Source organism: Tupaia chinensis, unplaced genomic scaffold (assembly GCF_000334495.1).
Source record: "Tupaia chinensis unplaced genomic scaffold, TupChi_1.0 Scaffold000361_2, whole genome shotgun sequence".
Classification (NCBI taxonomy): Eukaryota; Metazoa; Chordata; class Mammalia; order Scandentia; family Tupaiidae; genus Tupaia; species Tupaia belangeri.
Window position 1 is genome coordinate 6,345,640 of NW_006159858.1, and position 26,298 is coordinate 6,371,937.

The following is a 26,298-nucleotide window of genomic DNA, read 5'->3' on the forward strand; positions in this document are numbered from 1 at the left end:
AGAAAACAACCGAGAACATGAATCTGCTGTCAGCTTTGGACCCTGAAGGAGAGGATTGCCTCTGTTTCTGACAAACATGAAGGCAGACTTCTGGTATTTCTTTCTCTTCTGCTTCCAAATTGAAGTTCTAACAGGTAAGTGGCCTACTGAATATTTCTTTTAAGTTATACTTCACGTGAACATTAAGATAAATTAGGCACTAAATGGGAAGTGGTTTTGTTTTTTTGATAGTAGGCACCATTTCAGAACAGCCTAAGCGCATGGCTCAGGGCACTGTGTCACCTCTGTCCCTGTACATGGCATTGAGTTTGTATTGCTGCCTTTGATACCCTGCCTGAAGATGAAAAAGGTGTTTCATCAGCCCATTAAAGTTTTAAATGACCTGCTTGGAGTTACCTGTCAGTGGATACAGTAGACGTGTGACTTTCTGTTCTTAGAGAAAGATGAAAGGCAAAACGACTTGTGTCAACAGAATGAAAATTAAACAGTCCTGGTATTTAGGCTGGGAATTCTTACCATGATGAAAAATAAAGGGGAAAGACTTCAAAAGGAAGTATTTTGATTTTAATCTTACCTGGATTGTCTGTTGTCTGAAACGCCTAGGCTGCCGCAGAGTTTTTATTGACACGAAGCTTTGGGGTCTTCCTAAAAGGCCAAGGAGGAATGAATAAGATAAAAATACACCTCAGCTCTCGTGCACATTAAAAAAAAAGGATTCTAGAGTTCTGGATTTTGTCCCTTGGCTAGTATACATCAGACTCTATATGAACAAGAAAAGTAATGCTACCTACAATGTAAATTAATATACGTGTTTCTGTTGCTTCCTACATTTTAAAAAATTTTCTTATTTTTTGCATTAACTCTGAGTCCTGGTCTTGAGGCTAAGAAAGTCACAGTGAAATTATATTAGATGGAGACATTCTAGTAATACTAAAAGCAAAGAAAGAATTTTAAGTAGGTACAAGTTCATCTGGAAATAAAGTTTTCAGTGGTACAAATAGATTTTGTGTTTTTTTTTTCTCTGAAAAAATTAAAAAGAAAACTGAAGTAAGATTGATCAAATGTTTGATTATTTGCTGGTATAAAGTCACTCAAATGCTAAGTAAAGAGTAATGAGAAATGGAGAATTAGGGTCTACTTTTAATAAATCTCAAAGGCAGTTTTAGGCTACTTCCTTGCTTACTGATGCCTTTTCTACAACCTTATGGTGTCTTTGTTGAATCATGAACAATGTAAAAATAGCTTCAGAATTGATTTGATTCATTCATTCATTCATGGAGCAATGAGCACTTGTCAAGCAGGAAGTACTGTACTAGTTGCTACATGTACAATGAGTTAAAACAGGTGAGTCCCATTCTCTTGAACGTAACTGGGTGGTAGGGAGAGACACATTAATCAAATAATCCCATGAATTAATGATAATTATAGGAAACATTCAGTTCAATGAGATGCCACCAGCAGCCTGACTAGACTGAGTGGGTGTGGAGGTGGGTTTGGGAAGCAGCTTTGTCGAAGTCTTTTCTAGGAATTGGCACTTGAGCTGAGATTTGAAGGGCATGTAAGCGACAGTGGGAAGAATGGTATGAAGAATATTTTACACCAAGGAAAGTGTGAGTGCAGAGGACCTATGGCAGGAGGGAATGAGGTAAGGTCAGGGAACTGTAAGAAGGCAGAGTTCAAAGAGACAAGAGGGGAGGGTACAATGTGAGGCTTGAAAAGAAAGCAGAGGCTAGACCATTCAGATCATACGGACTATGTTAAAGATTTTGGCTATTTTTCCAAGAACATTTGTGTACTTCATGGGAGGGCTTGCTTGCATGACTAAACTGCATTCCAATATATCATACCACTTGGCATTTATGGTAGTGGTATTGTGCTCAGGAGATTTGAATTAACGTTGGTGCTATTTCAGTGAAAGGATAGATTCAGCCTTAAGCAGGATTATTTTAAATTGCTGGACATAGCTGATGAATAAGTAGTATTTCTGAAAAAAAAATTCATCTTACGTTCTAAATGAATAAAAATCAATGTTCACTCTCATCACGCATAAAGACATGCCACATGGCATGCCATTTTCCTGTTTGACAGGTGACAAAGCTAAGGCACAAGTTGCTAAACATTGATAATACATATGCTAATGGTCCTCATCTTCAAAATATAACCCCAATGTATGAATTGGGCAACCTTAATTTTAAAACCAATAAACACAGATATCCAAACTCAACCTAAGTATTTGCAGGTCTTTTTTTGGGGGGAGGGGCGGGTCATGTTTTAAATCCTCCCAACTATGTAGACTTTTCAGGCTCTGTAGACCTTGGAATTTGTAATTTAAGTCAATGTTTGGATCGTCTCAGAACAGGACAGATCAAGTGATTTGTTACATAGTCATTGGTGGTAGAACCAAGATTAAATTTCTAACATGCCTAATTCTTTTTGTTTTGGAAAGGGTTTTTCTATAAAGCATGTGCACTCACCAGAATGACAGAGAGAGGCAGAGAGACAGAAAGTGAGAAATCACCCTCCCTAGGGAGCATGGCCATGCTGCAATCCCTTCTCCTCCATTCTCCTCTCAGGATCTTGGGCACACACGCGTACATATCTGGCGTGAGTTTAAGTCATGGGTCCAGGACTCAAACTGTGGTCAACTACATGGGAGTCCAGCAACATAGCCATTATGCCAACTGCTGGTCCCTTTAAAATGCCTAATTCTAATATTCATGTTCTTTTTTCACACCATATTGGAATAGAGAGATATAAGACTAATCTCAAGGCAGAGAAATTCTGAACAATTTTTTTTGTTTGGTTAGTAAATTAAGATTGGACATCTTGGTAGTCCTTGGTGGATTTTAATGTTGAATTTAACAAAGCCTTGTTTTTATAATGAATCTGGAACAATAGGAGACTCCTCATTGTAAAAGGATTTGGGAAAAATATGAACCTGTAACTGCATTGAAAAGATCCTCTTCATAGGCTATGGGCAATGGAGACTATGTAGGTGACCCATGCTGTGACTGTGAAACCAGTGTGGAGAAGGCAACAGAGTGGGATGGACTAACAGTAAATGGTGCCTAAAACAGGTGATGGCTCTTGATGTGTTCTATCAGGGAGCTGCTGAGATACTCCTCAGGTCCACTTTGAGCCTTGCTTTGTCACCAAGGCATTGAAGCAGTGATTCCTAAACTCGGTTACTTTGGGAGAAATAGACCCTTGGCATCTCCTACACCTAACCCTGCCCTGACCTGAGAGCAAAGTCTGCAGAGATGAGCTGGTGTTTGAGTTTCTCCCAACTTCTCCTGAGCATAAATGCTGCATAAATGTCTCCTGGTATCAGCTCCATGGCCCTTTCTGAGTATTCATGCTGGAGTAAATAAAAAAAATCCATATTGTCAATCTTTTGATAGATGAAGTTAGGCCATTGTCACTCAGCATGATACATCTATACTCAATTTTATTTCTCCAATATGTTATTGATTTACTTCTCATTTTCCTTTGTTGTCATCTCTCTTTCTTCTCCCTTTTTTCTTTTGTTGGTATGATGGAATTTCTTTTAATGTGTCTCTTTGCCTCTGGTAATTTAGAAAGTTGACTATGCTTCTCAGTCTACTAAGTCATTGTCATGTATAGAGAATATTAATTGAATGTTTTCTTAATATTAAAATAAATAATGATGATGTTCTTGCCTGATGTGACTAATCGCCTCATGCTTTAATATAGTTTATACATATTCTTCCCTTTTCACCTTTATACTACCCCCAGTTTGTGCATCCAAGGCCCATGAGTGAGTCTTGTTGAAGAAGTGTAAAGTTTATAGTTGCAGATCATATTTACTCTTATGGTATTTCTTTTCTGTTTCAATAATCCTTTCATTATACTTACATCTCATACATCCAGAGATAGGATCATTCTGGACATCTGCTCCTGTTTTGTGATCTCTGTTCTGATCCAATGATCAGAAGACTTCCATTATTTTCTTCAGCTACCTCTAACTTTCTGAATTTCAGCGCAGGGAAAGATTTCTTTCTTGGGCCAGCTCCTTGACCTGGTAACTAGGACAGCCAGATCCCACATGGCCAACATTGCATGGCTTAAGAAACGTGCTGGGCACATGTGTGTGTGTTTCCAAAATCCTGAAAGGACGGAGAAATGGAAGAGAAAGGATTGTGGTGTGACCATTCCCCATGGAGGGGTGCTTTCTCCCTTTTCCTTTTTCTCTGTTTTTGTCTTTCTCTGACAAGTACAAATGAAAAAAAAAAGATATTTTTCTTTTATTCTAATGAGTGACTGATATATTTCTTTTTCTATTTTTATTTCTATTTCTTCTTCTTTCTTTTTCTTTTCTTCTTCTTCTTCTTCTTCTTTTTTTTTTATTTGCTAATATTATTCCTGGCCTGCAATCTTTCCTCTGAGTAGTCTGTCGGTATTTATACACTGTCTGTAGGCTTCTAGGGTTCTGGCAACTAGTTCCGTGCTACTCTGATTCTCATTCCTCAGCAGGTAGTGCTATGGTTAAGGTGCTGGACCCCACAGTTCTAGTGCAGGGCTTACTTTCTGACTCTCTTTCTCTCTCTCTTTCTCATCTCTCTCTCTGGTGAGCGCCCATGCCCCATAGCAAATTTAATAAATAAATATAAAAAAATCATTTAAAAAACTCTAAAATTTTGTAATGTTGAAAGTTCTTCATTTTAATATTGGCATGCAGGAATTCACCAGAGTATACTAAACTCTCTCAATTTCTCTCTCTGAAAATTTTCATTAATTTTTCTTTAGACAGGGTGAACTTTTTTAATATGCAGACTCAAACTTCATTCTTCATTTCAGGAATTATTTTTCCCTCCATTATTCGTTTAATCTTTTCCTCTGTCCCCTCCTTTTCTTTCTATAAGTGCCTGTTACATAAGATTCTGAGTCCCTTATTTTTCATCATTAGTGAACAAAATTACTTTAATAGCTTACCTGAAAGGACGGAGAAATGGAAGAGAAAGGATTGTGGTGTGACCATTCCCCATGGAGGGGTGCTTTCTCCCTTTTCCTTTTTCTCTGTTTTTGTCTTTCTCTGACAAGTACAAATGAAAAAAAAAAGATATTTTTCTTTTATTCTAATGAGTGACTGATATATTTCTTTTTCTATTTTTATTTCTATTTCTTCTTCTTTCTTTTTCTTTTCTTCTTCTTCTTCTTCTTCTTTTTTTTTTATTTGCTAATATTATTCCTGGCCTGCAATCTTTCCTCTGAGTAGTCTGTCGGTATTTATACACTGTCTGTAGGCTTCTAGGGTTCTGGCAACTAGTTCCGTGCTACTCTGATTCTCATTCCTCAGCAGGTAGTGCTATGGTTAAGGTGCTGGACCCCACAGTTCTAGTGCAGGGCTTACTTTCTGACTCTCTTTCTCTCTCTCTTTCTCATCTCTCTCTCTGGTGAGCGCCCATGCCCCATAGCAAATTTAATAAATAAATATAAAAAAATCATTTAAAAAACTCTAAAATTTTGTAATGTTGAAAGTTCTTCATTTTAATATTGGCATGCAGGAATTCACCAGAGTATACTAAACTCTCTCAATTTCTCTCTCTGAAAATTTTCATTAATTTTTCTTTAGACAGGGTGAACTTTTTTAATATGCAGACTCAAACTTCATTCTTCATTTCAGGAATTATTTTTCCCTCCATTATTCGTTTAATCTTTTCCTCTGTCCCCTCCTTTTCTTTCTATAAGTGCCTGTTACATAAGATTCTGAGTCCCTTATTTTTCATCATTAGTGAACAAAATTACTTTAATAGCTTACCATTGTATGTTAACCACAACTCCTTCAAGTGAAATAAAATATTATAATTTTAGCTTACTAGTAGATTATTGCCATTTTTTGATAGAAACAAAATATAGGGTGTCAGAAAGACTTTAATTCTCATCTTAGTTTTGTTCACTGCAAGATCCATAGCATTATTTGACTTTAAAAAGATTCACTCCAGCATTTAAATTGTAAACTGGGCAAAACCTACAAATTATGCTGCCTGCCAATTGTAAGAATATTGAAATTTTATATTTGGCTTTGCAATTTTTTTAATTTTTAAATTTCAATTTCTTTTATGCATTCAATCACATGTTACTTAGCTTGCAAAGTGAATATTCCAACATGTGTACCTTTCTTACCGATCCAGTTAACAATACCATAAAGTGATCTTTAATAGATATTAAACCATTTCTTTGTATATTTTAAAATTATTTGCTATAGAGAAGGTCACTTTTTCTCTTCAAAGGGCTTGTCTGTACTCTTGCTGTTCTAATGAACTAAGTATGTAAAATGTCACTTTTTTGGGGTCATTCTAAGTAAAATAAGAATTTGAGAGTTTGAAGTCCTTTTAGAAAAATTCAAAATCATATTTTAGAAAGTAGAACTGAAGTATGTAGAGAGTGCTTAACAAATTAAAGTTGTTAGTAAAAACATGTTTTCTTTCCCCCCCATTGGTTTGGCCTATCAAGTTGATCAAAACACAAAAATCTGCATGTTTATAGAGAAAGTCAGAAACTGGATGTATGAATCTCCTCTACATCACACATAACAATGATGCTTGTATGTACTTTGCTTGAGGAAAAGCAAGTAAGAAACAGATTGTCCCTAAGCAGGTTGATAGACAAGAGTTTTGATTCAATTGGCCACTCCAACTACTGTTGTAATCTGTTTGTTTGAGCTGTGTTGGCACAGATACAGCACTTTTGATAAGCAATTAAAGATAATTTAAAGCTCATTTTTTTTGAATTTAAGAAATCAACATTTTACAGACTATGCTTATGTTCTCCTAGGACCCAGCATCAAAGAATCCATTCATGCAAAACTAGCAATAACAACAGCAATAGCAAAACCTCCACTCCATTCAGTTCGAGTTCTCTTTCTTTCATATTATGTAAGGCTAAAAGAAAAATCTCCTAGAAGTGCCTGTTTACACATATATAATTATGGTGAAAATTCCTTGCGTATGATATGCAAATCCATTTCTGTACATATCTACAGGCTGAGAAATTATCATTAGGAATACAGGCTCTGTTAGAGCAAGGGCCCAGACTTTGCTGCAGTTTCAAATACACAGGGAAGCTAAATACACAATGGTGGATGAATAAAAATATCTAGGGAAATGAGTGTGTTATGTACAATGTAAGTTCATATCAAAAAACTGTTTGATATAGCTTTTGGTGTATATAACTCTTTTGATCACATAACGTATATGTGATATACTACTTTAAATATTTTGGGCAATAACATATTTAATATACTTTGAAGGTAAAGATCTATCTGAAAATTGTTTCCATCTATAGCTTAATGTTAGAAGGTTTTTGTTTCTTATTTTTCAGCAAGTCTCTCTAGTACATATGCTTTGGTTTCTGTAAAATGAGGGGTTTGACTAGATTATTGGACTAATAAGGCTCATGAAGTGTGTGGATTCTGGTGTCATATTGTCTAGGTTCAGGTTATGACTCCGTTTCATACTAAATCTGTCCCAGGGGGTCAGGTATTTAAGCCAGTTCCCTCAGCTGTGAAGTAGGGTTAGAAAGAGACAATCTGACTTAAAAGGCTGTTGTGAGAATCAAACGACATATTGCATGTAATACATTAAGTGCAGGGCTCTGTACATAATAAACATTTTGTACTCATAACCTGTTGTTGTTTTGTGGAAGCTACTGAAAATTATCATCTTTCAAAGAATTGTCTGGGCATCATTCAGACTGAGTCTTTGCCTTTGTATAGGAAAATGAGAGTTTCCCAATATCCAGTAAATAGGATATTTTGCTCTACTTTTCTTATGCTTCCCTTGGCCTGTTATAAGGACATTTACTAAACACGCTTAGCCTTCATTCTTTTCTATTCATTTATTTATTAATATTACTGAGTTTCTACTATATTCCAGGTCCTGGGATTATTTAGGCAACAAGTATGCAGTCTTTATCCTTGTAGAGATCATGGTTAAATGATAAACATATAAAATAATAATCTAGGATGATATGAATTATAAATATCTTTGTCTAAACAAATTATTAATGAGAGTATAAAGATAGAAAACTTTGTTTTGTGGGCCTCAGAAATACCTCAAAAGAGATGGCACTTGAAGTGAATCATGAATAAATTTGAGGATTTCTAATCAAGTACAGGGGTAATGGGAATCCTATTTTATGGAAATAGAAGTAATGATGTCAAAGGGATAGTCAGAAAATTCAGTATGGCTTGAACAGATGGTATACAAGATTATGGAGACATTTGTGACATGCCAAGGAGACTATATTTTTACCCTGTAAGCAACAGGACACTAAAGGAGACTTTAAGTTTGGGGAGTAACATGGTTTTTAGAAACATGATTTTGAGAGCAGCATAAAGGACAGACTAGGGGTGGGGGTGGAGATTAGTGTCTAGAATGTCACTCAAAAGATGGTTCCATAGATGAAGGAAGATATGAATAACGGTCTGAATTGGCAATGGGAATAGAGAAAAAGATTAAAATCAAGAATCATCCATGAAGTAGAGTCAACTAGACTTGATGAGAAATTTGATGAGGGAGTCAGAGAGAGGAAGTAATGAAGACATTGTGATTCCTAGGGTCAAGATAAGCAACTACCTAAAAGGATAGGGTTTGGATTTTGTGAGTAAATATGAGGTCAGCCTGGAAATGTTACACTTGATGTATCAGAGTATATCCAGATAGTGATAGTGAAAGGAAGTGAGAAACAAGGGACTAAGGGCTGGGTCCAGATAAAGAAGTGAGTTACTGGGGTAGGAATGAGAGCTGGGGTCATAGATGACATTGAGATCATACAATAAACACTCGGTTTATGTGTTCAAAGAGCACAGCAGCTGAGGAATGAAGAAGCAACATAGGTATTCAGGGTATGGATAAAATCCACCCCCCACATTCCATCACAGAAGAGAGTTGGGTTCATTTACTCTCATGTGATTTCTCTACTCCCATAATTTCAAATCAATGATGGTAATGCAATAATTAACATAGTAACTTGTTTGCAAATTAATTACTTTGTGTATTTTGCCACAAAGTTTTATAATACCTCTAGGAATTTTCTATTTTCATGAAGAAAATCAGTTTTAGGAGAAAAATCAATCTTTCATTTTTCTTGTTGTATCCAATTAGTGGACCAAGGGTTGTTTATTTTCTTCTATGGAGTTCCTTGGAAAGTAAAAACAAACAATATATTTTGTGTGTGTGTGCACGTGTGTGTGTGTGTATGTGTGTGTGTGAGTGTTCATGTGTACTTTTTTGGCTTTTGGACTTTCTCTTTACTTTTCTTCTTCAGACTTTTTTGGGATTCTTTTCTCCAAATGTTAGGACTTTAGATTGATTTGATTTTATCCTGCCTGCCCTTCCTACCTCCCTGACCTCGATGGCTCTCTTAGATTATGGATGCCTTTGAATAGTAGTACAGAATCGATTCACATATGAAAATCAGGATTCTAAAAGTTTTAGCTAGTAGATTCATAAGAAGTTTCATTGCTTTTGTAAAGGTGAAAAAAAGTGGTAGAAAGCACATTTTTTAAAAAGTCAGAACTTGTAAGCAAAAGATCAAATGTAATTGAAACCTAATATAAACATTGCAGTTTTTAGAACTTGGCCTCTTGTGCCATGTGCATGTGCTGTGCTAAGTTAAAGCTTATCATTGTTTGATGGTAGAAAATGTGTTTAATAAGCACTATCAGTAATTGCAAACTCAGGAGATCTTATCTTTCTATCACTTGGAGAGCTTTGTGGAGGTTTGTGGTTAGAAGTCTAACTTAAAGACAATAAAATAACATTGCTGATCTGTATTGTGTTCCTTGCATTATGTGAGTTCTTGAAATGTTTTCTCCAAAGGATTTTCAGCTAAGGATAATGCGACTGCTTACCGAGTCCTAGTAGGATGGGCCCTAGCAATATCATCTCATACTGAAGAAGATATTAAAAGAATCAATTTGAAATAAACTCTCCAAACCACAGTGCAATTCTCAGGCATATAATCTTTTCTTCAAACATTTTTTTGACCCCCAAACAAGCTACAAGTGTTTTTATCTTTACAAAAATTTAAAGCCTAGGTAAATCCCTTAATATAAAGATTCAGATTTTACTCTTGAAAACCTAAGTTTTTTGATAGCAACAGTAATATTATAAATAGTAATGAGTAGACGTTAACAGACTTGAACCTTTAGTGGGAAGAATATACTCATCAATAGACATGCTACTCAATGTGATTGAAAAATGGTGTTATTGGTTGAAGATATTTTGATCAACTACATTGGAAAGAAATGTTCACATATTGAAGTGTTTACTTTGTAAGTTAAATAATGTGATTGAATGTATAAAAAATTTTAAAAAAATTATTATTAAAAAATTACTCCTCTATAGTAATTTTAATTTTGGAGTTCCAAAAAAAGTAAATAGATACGGGTAGCAAAACAGAAAGTTATGCTTAATATTAATATTTTAAGATTCATTACCAGGATTCAAGACAACTCATTCTTTATTTTTTGGGGGGTGGGGATTTTTGCTATAGGGTATATGTGCTCACCAGAAAGACAGAAGACGGAGAGACAGAGATAGAAAGAGAGAAATCCCCCAGGGGGTATGAGGAGATGGTCATGCTGCAGTACCTTTCTCTTCCATTCTCCTCTCATGATTTTGGGCATGCATGCACGTGAACTGGCATGAATTTCAAGCTGCCAGGTCTAGTACTCAAATCACAGTTGACCACATGGGAATCCAGTGCCTTAACCACTACGCCACCTGCTGACCCCAAGACAACTCATTCATATTTGTGGTTTTAACAACGTATTTAGGTGATAAAAGATAAAGCATGGTGTTTACATGACAAATCACTAATGTGCTATAGTGGAATACTCATTGGTCCAGGAGCCCCTATCCTGGCCATATATTGGGCAAGTTTAATGATTATGCACTTTGAAGAAGCCAAAGAATCAACCAGCTTTAAACCTGTTCTCTCTATAGCCATATAAAAGCCAAGAAAATTCTTAATCATCTAAAAAGTTTTGATTAGCCTGGGTGGATATATGCCAGTAAATAAACTTTTTTCCTTAAAGCTTAGATAAATAGTTTTCATGAGAGTCTGCCATGTCACTTGGGGGAATGTCTTGTATATATGATTTTATGTACAGAAGAAAAACAACATGGTGTAGCTAGCCATGGGATCATGTCCCAGAAATGAGGTATTTATTTCTGCCAAGTTACTCGTTTAACACGATAAATGTAAATGCAAAATGTAAATGAAAATTTTAATTTGATTATTTCCAAGAGCTATTTTGGTCTTATATTCTATATTTTATGCTTCATTTCCCCCAGATTTATAACATTACTGAGATCTATATATTCATTTGTGCATACACCCACCTGATAATTTTTTAAAGAGGTTTCTGCTTTACGGTGTGTGCGCTCACTGTTGAGAGAGAAAGAAATAGAGACAGTGAGAAAGAAAGTGAAAAATTACCCCTCAGGAGCGATGGCCATGCTGCAATCCTTTCTCCTCCATTCTCCTCCTGGCATCTTGGGGACCAGCACACACACACCTGGCATGAGTTTTCTTTTTTTTTTAGTTAATTGATTTATTTTTTCATTTTATTTTCTTTTATACATTCAATCACATTATTATTTGTCTTGCAAAATGGATATTTCAACAGATGAACATCTCTCCCCAACACAGTTGACAAAAACCACAAAACATCTTCAACAGACAAAACTACACCTCCCTGTGACATCAATACTTTGCCTCCTTATTTTTCTTCTAAATGTCTTTCCTCAGACCCTCTTTTTGCACACATTCTATATCTAGTATTTACATCTATATAGTGTTTTTCTATATCCTTTAGTGAATTAGTTTCAGTCATAGAGTGCGGACACTCAGTATGTATTAAGCGGGAACATACAATGCCTCTCCTTCATAGCCTGGCTTGTTTCACTCAACAGTAAGTCTTCCATATCCATCCACTTCCTGTCAAAAGCCAGGGTTTTATTTTATTTTATTTTTTTATGGCTGAATAGTATTCCATTGAGTATATTTGCCACAGATTTTCTATCCATTCATCTGTTCATGGGCATTTGGGTTATTTCCATGACTTAGCAATTGTGAATAGTGCTTCAATAAACATCGATGTGCAAACACTTTTCTGATTAAGTATTCTTCTGTCCTATGGGTAGATACCAAGGAGTGTGATTGCTGGATCATACGGTAGTTCTATTTGTGGATTTCTGAGGAATCTCCAAATTGTTCTCCACAGTGGCTGGACCAACTTACATTCCCACCAGTAGTGTAAGAGAGTCCCCCTTTCATCACACCCCTGCCAGCACTTATCATTTTTTTTTTTAATATTAGTCATTCTGACTGGGATTAGGTGGCAACTCATTGTTGTTTTGATCTGCATTTCCCTTTCAATGAGTCCAGGACTCAAACTGTGGTTGACCATGTAGGAGTCCAGTGATATAACCACTATGCCATTGCTTCCCCCAATCCAATAATTGTAATTATTGCAACTTACTATACACTGATGTTATAGTAGATATTTGGGATGTATCAGTGAATGATCAACTTACTTTTTAATTTATGTTTCAATGGGTTAGCTAGGTAATAAAAAAGTAAACAAACAAATAAACCAGATACTTTCAGACATTAGTATGTTCTTTATCTCAGATAATATGATAGAAATGACTTGGGTGTGTACTTTAAATTGACTGGCTAATGGTAACTGAAGAAGTGTCATTACACTAAAATGGTGAGAAAGAAGCAGTCAATTTGTTTTTTCTTTGCTTAGAAACAATAAATTCAAAGTCCTGGGAACCAGTTTCATGTGCTTGAGGAAAAAAAAAAGAAGGGCAATATGACTGTGGTGTAGTGAGTGATGATGTAAAATTAAAGAGGTAGGATGGGGCATGCAGGTCATAGGGAAACTGGGGTAGAGAGTTAGAGTTTATTCTAAGTGAAATGAGAAGGCCTTGGAGATTTTATAAGCAGGACAATGATACCATCTGATTGTGTATGTTAGATCATTCTGGTTCTCTGTGGGGAATGGGTTGTAAATGGGCAAGAGTAAAAGTAGAAAGTTAGGAAGCTCTTGTAGTTCTACAGAGACTGGTTGCAGCTGAGAGGGAGAAGTGGATAGATTCTCTGGGATATAAAACAGAGATACTGGAAATTAGGCCTTCTTTTGTAGACAGATTTTTAGCAGTGGTCCTGTAAGACTCAGTTTTTAGTGACCACTGTCTGACTTCATGTGGTTGCCTACTTCTCTTATTTTTTCCATGGTTGTTTCTAGTGACACTTTCACTGTGAATTGAACCAAAGATCTTTTATGCACCCAAGAGGCTGTGTGACTTCAAGGAAGTAATTTTAATTTTTCTAGGCCTTTAGCTGTATGTACATGAAAGAATTGGACTTGATACATAATATTTCAGTTCATCAGATCTGACTGTTGATGATCTTAAGAAGAGGGTGAATAAAGTCACAGGAAACAGTGTGAAGTCTGCCTGAAAAATGGGCAGGCACTGTGTATGAGGATTTATTGGAGCTGGAGATGGTATGGTAAGCAGAGTAAGGAGAGAGTTTGAGATGGTTTTGTATTAAGAGGTGATATGTGTAGAAAATGTAAGCCTGAGAGAAATGAATAAAGAGCAAGAAGAAAGAGATTAATGAAGGAGACATTCATAATTTTTAACTACTTGTATAGCAGAGGACTTGATTTATGACATCCAACCTATTAGAATAGGTGTGGGCTATAAAAATTTGTGCTACATACCAGTACTGTAGGCTGAATAGTAGACCTGAAGATAAGAACATTCAAGAAGAGTAGAGAAAAGATTCTGAAGTTATAAGAAACTAATGTATTCAGATTTTTCTTAAATTGTTTATCCATTAAATGCTAGTCATTGTTATAAGGGATGGCTTTTCTTTTGATAGTGCATTTTAAATGCTACCAAAGGCTAAAGAGAATTTGTGATTGATATTCAAGCATATATGTTTGAAGAGATACAATTATGAAGTAATTGATTAAATACCATAGTTGAAAACATTGCAGATTTAGAGTTGCCAATGGTTTTCTAGGTGGAAAGCTTAAACACTGGGTATGTGAAAACCCTAGTCAGTCCTCTTATTATTAAATGAAGTAATGAGGCAATCCAGGGAGTTTTTATGATAAAATTGAAAATTAAGAGTATCCAATAGAAATAACATTTTGGAGTCTTCACTTGATGTCCATGGCATACACCCTTGACACGTCCATTCAAGAACAACTGTGATACAGCCTTACCAGCCTTATCTAAATAATTTGTGTACAAGAAATCTAAAATCATCAATTTTAATTCCTCTTGAATCCTTAGAATATCCATTATGATATTTGGAAAGAGAGAGAATTATGAGAATATGGCTTCTTCTTGGAAGGACCAACCCAACAGCAAAGTATAGCTCTCTTTATTATTTTTTTTAGAGGTTTTTGCTATAGGGTGCATGCACTTGCCAGAAAGACAGAGAGAGATAGTCAGAAAGTGAGAAAACACCCTTCCCCCTGGGGGGATGGCCATGTCGTAATCCCTTCTCCTCCATTTTCCTCTTGGGATTTTGGGCACGTATGCACATGTGCCACGCGTGAGTTTAAGACACCAGGTTTGGGACTCGAACCACAGTTGACTGCGTAGAAGTCCAGCAACATAGCCATTATGCCAACTACTGGTCCCAGTATAGCTCTCTTGATTGTAATGTCATTTGGATATGTTTTGATCCTGAACCTATTGAAAATAAGTATTAAAAAGAGCTTTAAGGAGTTGTTATTTCACTACCTGATTTCACAGACAATGACCTGAAGTCCGGAAGGGCACATTAGTCACAGAACTTTGCTTGTTGTAGAGCCAGGATTTGCTTCTGGCTTCTTTGGGAGCCACTACATTGCACTTCCACCGCACTGCACTGATAGACATCCCATTTTATCTGTTTTGGGTTATAAGCTACACTGGGCACAAAGGGGAAAAAGCTGCTGACAACATTATCTTAACTAAAAGACAATGCATCTATGTGTGTGTACACAGAGGTTGCAGACACTTTCACTCCAGGATCTATTCATGATTTACTTTATAAAGTCTCTGGAAAATTTGCTTTAAGCATTTCTGAAAGAACTAAGATTTAGTTTACTGATTTTTATCTTTTATAGCAGACAGTAGAGATATGTATTAAACAATAGTACAACATAATTCACTCTCAGGCAAATGAATCCCCATGCAAAGATGCCATCATTTTAATTTAATTAGACAGACTCTATTCTCATGCTGTCGACTCTTTTTTGTCTTTTGCTTGCAATGTTCTCTCTGTTTTGTTTTAAAGGAATCTAGCATTATTTTTTTCTGTATACTTTAAAGAATTCTAATTGGAAAACAGGACATCTATATAGAAAAGTGAACAAAACATAAAGGTAGCACTAATAAATAATGATAAAAGTATATTAAAGGATACTACCTCACCCCCATAATCACTACAGGTCAAGAAATAAAACACTGTCAATAAACAGAAGTCTTTTTATTCTTGTGTTATTCTCTCTGAGTACAAACTCTTTCTTCCCCTTTACACAGATCCTGTAGACTAAATTTTTTTGAGAGTTTTTTATTTTTTATTTTTTTTTGCTATAGGGTGCGTGCGATCGCCGGACAGATAGAGAGACAGAAAGTGAGAAATCACCCCTCCCAGGGGGGATGGCCATGCTGCAATCCCATCTCCTCCATTCTCCTCTCGGGATCTTGGGCACACACACACATGTGCCCGGCATGAGTTTTAAGCCACTGGGTCCGGGACACGAACTGCGGTCAACTACATGGGAGTCCAGCGACATAGCCATTATGCTAACTGCTGGTCCCTAGACTAAATCTTGTGATATTCATTTAGGTTATATGTTCTGTTTCTATTCTTTTAGAGAGTATGCAAGAAATTGCTTCATGCATACATAACTTAAAAAAGTTTCAAGTTACATATACCTTTACTATCCTCTTTGACAATATGTTCTTGATTGACAATTCCTTTCAATACATAGAAAATACATCTCTTTCTGCTGCATTATGACTTTTATTGTGGTTTAGACATCATGTGTCAGTATTATGGCTTATTCTTTAGCAGTAATTAGACTCTTTTTTGTGACTGGTTTTAGAATTTTTACCAAGAAATGTCTAGGTATGCACATTATTAATATAAAAAAACTGCAGTGATTTGTTGGTATTCTTGAATCTGTGGTTTGAGACTACATTCTGAATGATTTATGTAACCTCTCTTCCAGTTTGTCAGTTCTCTCTTTAGCTCTGTCTAATATGCTATGAAACCTATTTGAGTTTTTAAAATCTCATTTAGTGTGTTGCTTGCCAGTTCTAATTGGTTCTTTTAAAAATTAGTTGACTTTTAAAATTTTTTTCCTATGCGCTGCACCTATTATTAAAAGTTTGTCTCTTATTTCTTTGAAATTATTATTTTTTCTTTCTTCTTTTTTTTTTTTAGAGGTTTTTGCTATAGGGCACATGCGCTTGCCAGATAGAGAGAGACAGAGAGACAGAAAGTGAGAAATCACCCCCAGAGAGGATAGCCACGTCACAATCCCGTCTCCTCCATTCTCCCCTTGGGATGGGCACGAACGCACACGCACCCAGCATGAGTTTTAAGCCACCAGTTCCGGGATGCAAACCGCGGTCGACTACATGGGAGTCCAGCGACATAGCCATTACGCTAACTGCTGGTCCCTGAAATTTTTTTTTGAACTTATTTCTTTGATTTATTTTCAGGATGTGATAACTCAAATATATAAATTGTTAGTTATTTCATTTCTATTATCTTTTGTTTCTGTTGTTACCTTGTTTCCTTGTGTATCTCATCGTATTTAAGTATTATGTGTAGGAATAATTTGAAGCCCAGAATGTGAATTTTCTTTTCCTGGAGTAGTTTGCATTTTTACTTTCAAAGTCTAGGAGTAATAATAGTACAAGATCACCTTAAACAACATTCAAGTACTGAGATTTTTTGGATGATTGAATTTATCTGAAGATGGGCTATACTTTGGCTGAGGGCTGATTTACCTGTATTTCAGGCCAGCTGGTGGTGCAGCAGTTAAGGCAACTCGATTCCACATGGTCCACTGCAAGGTTCAAGTTCTAGGTCAAGAGGCTTGAAAATTACTCTTCGGTACATGTGCATGCAAGGCTCAAATCCTGAGAGGGCAATGGAAGAGAAGGGATTGTGTGATGGCCATCCCCCTGGGGTGGGGGGTGATTTCTTACTTTCTCTCTCTCTCTCTGATTCTCTCTGGAAAGTGCACATGCCCTATAGCTAACAAACCAACCAACCAAACAACAACTTTCACTTCCCAAATCAACTACCTGCACTGTAAGGATATAATGCTTTGGGATCCTAGATTATTGGGAAGAGGGTCTTTTACTAGATTCTTTATTTTGCAGAATCTGGGAGTTAAAATGTGAAAACAAAATGTCGAATTGGGGAGAAGGATAAATGCTCTTCAGAATAGGCAGCTTCCAAGTTCTCCTCATCTCTCGAGGTTCTGGTTCTCTCTTCATCTGCCGGGGTCCAGCCTCGGCGTGGGTGGGTTATCTCGATGAAGGCAGAGAAGGTGAACAGAAGACAGAGGCCTCGATGCCTTTTCATGCACGTCCTATGCAGGACACCCCTCAAAGATCGCTCTCTGAGGAGTGACAACTGCTAGGAATCATCGTGCGTTTTTATTGAAAACGTGTTACATGCAAGTAAATGGAGAGGGGCTAGTGTTTCAATTAACAGCTCATAAAGTTTTTTACAATAGAGAACATAGATTCTATTCAGGGTTGGATTAAGGGTGGGTCTAGTGCAATTCAGGGTTTGATTAAGGGCAGGTCTAGTGCAGTTCCGCAATTGTAGGTGGGTCTCCTTGGAATGCAGTTTTGGGAAAGCGGTTCCAGCAAGCAGAGATGATTATCAGCTGATGTGGCGCAGCAGTCATCTTGTGATTACTGGGAATGGTGCTGAGAAAAGAAAATCTCAAGAATAGATATTAGTTCTTATGGATCTTAATAAAGAATGATACTTATACAGTTTTGTAGGGATCTAAAACTTAATTTGAGGAATCCTAATATATTTATCTATTTCACTTGGAGAGGACGGAGGTGTCCTGAGCCAGTTTTGGCCTAATCAAATTTTACATAAAGAAAGGATTAAGTTTACCTTAAATGTATTTTGAAGGGCCTTCCAAAGGTCAAGATTACTTCTGCCTAGAAAGAACTTCAGCCCACCCTCTATTGTTACCATGGAGATAAAGCATTGTAATTAATAGTAAGTGATCAGAGCAAAGGGGAGCGGTCAGGGGACTTCCTGGAAGATTTTATTGTACACTCAGGATGTATAGGAGAGCTATGCAATTCTTTTATAGTAGTATATTGGGGAGTCAGAGGGGGGTCGCTTTCCAGTAAGGCTGCCACAGTTTCTGGAGCAAATAGCAAACAGCCTTTCTGACATGCTAATTGACCCAAGCTTTGTTCCAAGGTGTGGGGGGGCACACAACAGTGGTCTTGCCCAGGTGTTGATCTGGACCGGAAGCAGAGCTCAAAGGTCAGGTGGGCTCAGACAGATCCTGGGGCCTCGCTGGGTCGGACTCCTCCACTTCAAAATTAACCTGGCAATATGTTCTCTTTTGCAATGGTTCTTCTTATAATTTTAAGAATATTTTTAGACACTTTATTCAGTAATTTTGGTTGTTTTGTTGTGGGAATTAGTTTGAAGAATCCGGCTTGCCTTAACTGGAAACTGAAGCAGTTGTGCTTATTTTTACATTCAAATACTCAAGCTGAAAATCAATGACCTGGTATTATGAGAAGTATAAAAGAAACCATAGAGATATCAAAAAATAATTATGGTGAATCTTAAATAAAATCAAGGCAACTAGTGCAAGTACAGGCATGGCCAGGGGATCCTCTCATATAATGCTAGTCCCAATATAACCTGCAGCAGTTGTTTAAGAAAGCGATATGGCAATATATAGTCTTGTAATAATATTTAAATATTTTGATCAATATGTTTATGCAATAGCAGAATGCATAAAATAATCATAATATCCAACATTAGTATATTTGTTTTGATAAACGATGATAGATTAATATTATGGCATATTGCATAGTCATTAAAAAGGATGACTGTGTAAAAATGGAAGGTTTAGGGTATGCCATTAAATGACAATAGCAAAGCTTAAAATAATATGCTTCCTATATAAAATAAATACCTAGAAGATAAAGAGCAAAAATATACAAGTACTATTTCTGTTTCACTGGAAGACTGAGTATTTTTTTTCCTTAAAAATTCTTTATACTTGGGTCAGAGGAGATGTGGAGGTTAGGGTGGCTAGATCCCACATGCCAACTGCACTGTTCGAGTCCCAGCTGCTTATATGTTATGCTGGATGTGTGTATGTGTTCATGTTCAAAATCCTTAAAAGAGGAGTTGGGGCATGGCCTTCCCCTATGGGAGGTGATTTCTCACTTTCCCTCTCTCTCTCTCTCTCTCTGTCTCTCTCCAGCAAGTGCACATATGCCCTATAGGAAACAAACTATTTTTTATATTCATTTTATTTTAACATTAGGTAAAACTAAAGCAAAACATTTTGCTGATATTTTAAAAATATTTTGGAAAGAAACTTTGTCATATTAAAAAAAAGAAAGCAAGAAAAACAAAAAAAAATAAGAAGGAAAGCAAAGAATAATTTGATTTATAATCTAGACTCAGAATCTGCAAGCAGGCCAAAGCCATTTCAATTTCTTCCTTCTGTGATCACAGTGTAGCTCATAAAAACAACCTTGGCTTCCTATAAGTTTAAAATTGGTTTAAAAATATAGAAAAGCAAATGATAAAAACTTGGGTCTTAACCTTTATCATCAGGCCTTGAATCATGCATGGGTAAGGTTCAGAGAAGATACAATTTTATTCTGTTGTTCGAAAATGAACCATCTGTTCTTTTACTCTTCAGTGGGAGGGCATTATACAAATCTACATAGGTAAGCGTTCATTTTTGCTTAAGCTGTTTCATACTTTTAAAAGTTTGTTTTTCTCCCTAAACTACATGTTTTGCCAAATCTTTTCATAGCTGGCTAAGTACTACTCACTTTTCAATCTGAATTTTAACATTGACTTCTTAAGAGTGAAGTTTTCTGATCCTCCAGTCACAATTATAACCCACCTCGATACTGCCACTTTTATTCAAATAGTACTCCATTCTTACTTTTTTTTTGGAGAGGTTTTTGCTATGGGGTGCATGTGATCACCAGAAAGACAGAGAGAGACAGAGAGACAGAGAGACAGAAAGTGAGAAATCACTCCCCAGAGGGGATGGCCACGCTACAATCCTTTCTCCATTCTCCTCTCGGGATCTTAGGCATGCACACACACACGTGCCCAGTGTAAATTTTAAGCCACCGGGTCCGGGACAAGAACTGAGGTCTACTACATGGGAGTCCAGCGACATAGCCGTTATGCTAACTGCTGGTCCCAATATTCCATTTTTAACACAAGTTATGGTGAATTACTACACTTGTTTTGTTTTCTGTTTCCAAAGTGAAAGCTGAGAAAGGTAGGGATCATGCCTTCTTGATTTGGACTATGTAAATGTATTATTTAATACTTAATATACCATACTACATTTTGTATAAGACAAGCACATTTCTAGGGCACAGTTTTACCTTTTCTCATGTTCTTTCTTTTTTTTTTTTGGCTATGAAGTTTTTTTCATTTTGGTATAATAGAGGGGACTTTATGAAGAGAAGAGATTACTTTTATGTTTAAGTATATTAGGGTGAAATATTTATAAAATGTCCTTTTTTTTTTCTTTTTATCCAGGAGAAATCAATGAATCTACCCAGTATGAGATGTTTACATTCCACAATGGAGGTGTACAAATTTCGTGCAAATACCCTAAGTTTGTTCAGCGATTTAAAATGCAGTTGCTGAAAGGGAGAGAAATACTCTGTGATCTCAATAAGACAAAAGGAAGTGGAAACACATCATCCATTAAGAATCTGAAATTCTGTCAATATCAGTTATTTAACAACACTGTCTCTTTTTTCCTATATAAACTGAACCCTTCTTATTCCAGTTATTACTCCTGCAAACTATCAATTTTTGATCCTCCTCCTTTTCGAGTAGAGACTCATAGAGGAGAGTATTTGCATATTTATGGTAAGACATTGCTTTCATCTTCTGGGCTTAAGAGTGCATGCAAGTTTGACAACTTTTCTCACTGATGAAACCAGTTAAATAACTAAGTGTCTTTTGTGTGGGAGTTCATTTAGGTACAGTTAATGGCAATCTCTTTTGGTGAACATATACAAAGGATGACTTATTAATTATAATAATTAATATTAATAAGTAATAGAGTTTAATCTCAAAAACTGCTGAGTTAGATATAGGTCATATCTTTAAAATACAAATGACATTAAAAATCAGGAAAAATAGACAAATACTCATGGCTTAATGAGTTTTACCTCCATTCTCCTAAGGTTTAAGGTTTGGTTTTATGCTAGATTTGAGAAAGAACATGATATAAATGAAAATCATAGTTTTATAACATTATTTTTCCTATTTGCACTTTTGCAAAAATAAAAACAGAAAGCCCTCTCTGGTAATCATATTTAAAAGCAAGTGTATGTATAGTCTTTTAGGTTTTAGGTTCTGGATCTTTGTTATAATACTTAGATGATGTTAATGACCATTTACTGGGTTTCATGATTATAATAAATAAAACTTCATTTGATTAAACAGCTCATTTAAATTTGGTAAAACAACTTGTGATTCAACACTGTGAGAGAGTGACTCTCAGAGTTTTCCATTAACAAACCTTTTCTTCTAACCCAGAATCACAGCTTTGTTGCCAGTTGAAGTTCTGGATACCCATAGGATGTGCAGCTTTTGTCATAGTCTACATTCTGGGATGCATATTCATGTTTTGGCTCACAAAAAAGGTGAGCAATTTCTATCTTTTCTTGTATTTGTTTTATTAAAAAATATCAGTGGTTACTATTCATCAAAAACACACATTGCTCTAGCCAGAGTAATTTGCTCAATAGGTGGACAATTCTTTTTCTCCAAGATACACCTTCTAATCAAGCTAATAATGTCAAATGGAAGCTTATTAATTTATCTTACAGTCCACTTCATTCCAAAAAGAAATCAAGGGCTTACAGAGAACTTTATTAATATTATTCAAAAAAAGATCAAGAAATTATGGCCAAGGGAAGACAAAAGATCAGAAAAAAGGTTTAAAGATAAAAATAGATACCTTTAATTTTCAAAAAGTATTAAATATGGACTATGAATTTGACTCTAAACTTCCTAATTGTCAGTGCAAAGATGAAGCAATGAGTCATAACTTACACTCAACCATTAAGTTAAAAACCATTAGTAGAAGGTTTTTCAGGATGAGAAGGAAATTGTGAGCTTTTTTACATAGTAAGTATTAGACTCCTAGCTGTTAAAGAAAAAGGCTGAAGAGCTATTCAGAAAAATAAAACAATAACAATGAAGCAACGATAGTTTTTTTTCTGTACTGTGGGATATTCCTTTTAGTCTTTCACATTACAGATTCTCAATCGAAGAATTTACATCACTCCACATATTATGTGAATAAGCTACTATTCAAGTATATCCATGGTGTGATCATTGACCAGGCAGTGGCTATATTTGTGCAAGACTGAAAATTGAAGAGAGATTAAGAAAGAAGAGAATAAGATAGGAACCATAATCTAAGTCTACTGGAGAAGGAACAATAAAGGCAAAAATGAGGAACTTCAGCAGAAATCTCTTTTTGTTCAAAGCCCTTTTCCAATTTAGCCTAAGTCACAAAATTAAACACTTTTGTCAAATACTGCTTTAACAAAAAATAGAAGAGTCAAAAAAACAGGCATGGGAATAGGGAGGAGCAGATGACAAATCATGTTTCCAACTTTTTCTTTCAGAAGTATCGACCCAGTGTGCATGACCCTAATAGTGAATACATGTTCATGGCTGCAGTGAACACTGCTAAAAAAACAAGACTTGCAGGTACAGCTTTGCTTGGGAGTCTGGGTAGGGGAAAATATTTTTCATGTTAAGCCTGGAACTTTAATATTTTTCTTTTCAAGGAAAGGAAAATATCTCTAAGGCAAAATTTCAATATTTTCCATAAAAATGTGGATTATCACATTAATTGAATGTATACTTTCTACAATAAATGGAAAATAAATAAATGATACGTTTGTCAATTACTATTGAAAGTCAATAAACAAACAAAAAGTTCATAGGCCACAATTGTATGAAGGCCATTATTCAGTTTTTATTGGGTCATCAGAAAAGTCATGATGCATTTTTGCATTAAAAAAACCATCAGAACTTTTCCAACAACCCACTATTTCAATAATTGGGGTGATTATGAGTCTTCCTTATAGAAAAGTTTATTCCATCATATGAAGAACATTTATAGAATATCAGTTAAGTGCAAATTACTAAGCAAGGCATTGTGGGGGCCACACAGATATATGGGAATATTAGGCTGAGATTAGAAAGAGAGATCTGGGATGGTGCTAAGAAGGGGAAAAAGGAAGAAACTGGTGAATATATCCAGTTATTTTGACTGAAAAATTGTGCAAGTTTAGAGAACTTGGACCACTTTAGAAGCCTCAGTTAGGTGGGATGTTGACCTTTCCTGTTGAGAGTGAGGACTGATTGTTGTTAGTTTGAGGAACACCCAAAAGTTTGAAGAAGATGTTGAAAATTTGCAAGTCATATGCCATTGATGCTAGAATACTGTGCGGTATATAATGAGACAGAGTAACTACATTTTTTTTTTTTGAGAGGTTTTCGCTATAGGGTGCATGTGCTCCCCAGACAGAGAGAGACATAGAGACAGAAAGCGAGAAATCACCCCCCAGAGGGGATGGTCACGCCACAATCCCTTCTCCTCCATTCTCTTCTCGGGATCTTGGGCATGCACGCACACGCGCCCGGTGTGAGTTTTAAGACACTGGGTCTGGGACGCAAACCGCTGTCGACTACATGGGAGTCCAGCGACATAGCCATTATGCTAACTGCTGGTTCCCAGAGTAACTACCTTTTTACCATCATTGTGTGGTACTGGATTGTATAAAAGGACATACATAGTTTGCGTTGCCATGGAATTATAGCATGGGAAGGGAACTAAAAACGCATATTTAGTCTATCTCCTCATTTTTTTTACAATAAGTATTTTATTTGACTTTTATTTGTTTTTTTTTTTTTTTTTTATTTGACCAAAGAGAGACCGAATGAGAGAGAAAGACTGAGAAAACAAGCCATCATGTCTAGGACTTGGACCACAGTTGGCCATGTGGGAGTCCAGCACCCTTAAGCACCATGCCACCTGCTGGCCCCCTATCTCCTCAGTTTTTAAATGACAAAAATTGATGTCCAGAGTGTTCAGTGACTCTTGGCTCCCAGAGTTAATAGCATAGATTTCACACTTGCAAACAGCTTTTGTTTTATACCTTTTCTATTGAAAATATTTATTTTCTCAGCCTTGTGCTCATAATTATATGTTGTATTAGTTTGTACCCCTGAAAATAGAACCTAAGACAGGGATTTTGGTGTAAGTAGTTTAGTTGGGAGGTGAGCACTTGTAGGATGCATGAGGGGGTAGGAAGAATGAAATAGACCAGGAAGAAAACAAACAAAGTGTATGTACCTACCATGGTCTCAGCTATCGGCCTCCAGAACTGGCTTCATGAGACCTCTGTGAAGTGAACTGATACCTCTGGAATTGTTCTCTTGAGGAATGGACAATAGAGCATTTAACCACTGGCTCCATCCCTGCTGGTTTGGAGTTGCCTGCTGAGAGCATTAATCTTCCCTCATCTGACTATGCCTTGTGCTTGGGATAGCCGGCTCTCAAGTCTTCAAAAAAATCTGGAGGCAGAAAAGCAGAGAGAAGTAGGGTGGGGCTGCTGTGCTGGGGCAGTAAGCGTGAGCAGAACTGTCCACACTATCTACCCCAGAGGCAGCTGGAATTAGAGACCAGGAGTTCCATACCCCACCTATTGAAGCTTGCACATTCATCTTGCAATTAATTTAAACAAACAATGACTGTGAAAATGGTCAGAACGTATTCTTCCCAAAGGCAGGTAGGATCTCTTCTTTCAAAGGATTAAATACACACAATTTCAAACAGCACAACACAGCACCTCTGTAAAATAGAGTTCATAAAAATTTTACAGTTGAGGTCTCCAGACAGATGACTACAGCAGGTGCTCAACAAATGATTATTAAGTTAATAAATAAATATTCCATGCAAGCCAAGTATTTATTGTATGATTTTGTGACTGGCACTGTACTAAAGTAATGTTTATTGGGTAGAGGGAGTGGAGACCCAAGATCATCCTTGTCTTCCAGCAGTTTAAAATGTCATCGAGAGTGCTGGTGTGTTTACATGGAAGCTGACGTCACCTGGTAGGGTCTAAAGTATTCAATTAATGGCAAAGCGGAGAGTTCAGATAATGTCTGTTACAAGAGTTGAGAGTAGACTGGATAATTCATGGAAAATGGAAAATGCAGAACTAGCGATGGGTCTGAAAGCACAAGGGCAAGTTTGGATGGTGTGTGTGCACAGGAGTCTGAGGAAAGAGGAAAACTTATTGAAGGCGATCGACAGAGAGAGAGATTTTAAAGGACTAATGTTTAATTTTTGTTACAGATGTGACCTCGTAATCTGGAACTCTTTGGCACCCAGATATGAACCACGTTGTTCCTTTCTACTTGAAGTGTGAAATTCCACATTTCTTGGACCACAGAGAGTCTGACTTGATTTGACTACATCCATCTCCTGCTGGTGTTTTATTCAATCTGGACCAGTAACTGTATCAGTCAACAGAGAGCTTAACAGACTGCTTCCATACTGCTGAGTTTTCTCAAAACAAACGTTCTCTTGCTACTAGCCTTTTAAAAAGCCCGGTTCCTGTGTGCTCAACAAATAGACCTCCCTGGGATGAAATCCCTATCTTCACATCTGCTCCTAGCAATACGTGAACCAGTAAAGCAAACAGATCTACAAAAATATTTTAAAAAGATGCCAAGGGTACTGAATCTGCAAAGCAAATGGGCAGCCAAGGGCCAGCATCTGTCTGCATTTCACTAACGAACTACCTCTTCTTTATGTAGGGATGAGCATCCCTTTAAAAATCAGATGGCAATGCTTCAAAACCGTAGCTATTTTATTTCTGAAATGTCAATGTGTACTTGATGTTAGTACATCTGCAGTTTCTGAACCGCTGTTGA

The 26,298-nt window shown here is 36.4% G+C and overlaps 1 protein-coding gene across 1 annotated transcript; it reads left to right on the top strand.

The window, feature by feature from the left end:
* On the top strand, positions 1-26,298 carry ICOS (inducible T cell costimulator). Its single transcript, XM_027773665.1, has 5 exons — positions 1-134; positions 20,860-21,198; positions 21,874-21,980; positions 22,974-23,058; positions 25,718-26,298. The coding sequence occupies exons 1-5, from the start codon at positions 77-79 to the stop codon at positions 25,729-25,731; spliced, it is 603 nt and encodes a 200-aa protein (XP_027629466.1). The 5' UTR covers positions 1-76; the 3' UTR covers positions 25,732-26,298.

Coding starts and splice junctions, on each gene's coding strand:
- ICOS (XM_027773665.1), top strand. CDS start 77: ATGAAGGCAGACTTCTGGTATTTCTTTCTCTTCTGCTTCCAAATTGAA. Junction 21,199..21,873: donor AGAGTATTTGCATATTTATG/GTAAGACATTGC, acceptor CTTCTAACCCAG/AATCACAGCTTTGTTGCCAG. Junction 21,981..22,973: donor TGTTTTGGCTCACAAAAAAG/GTGAGCAATTTC, acceptor TTTTTCTTTCAG/AAGTATCGACCCAGTGTGCA.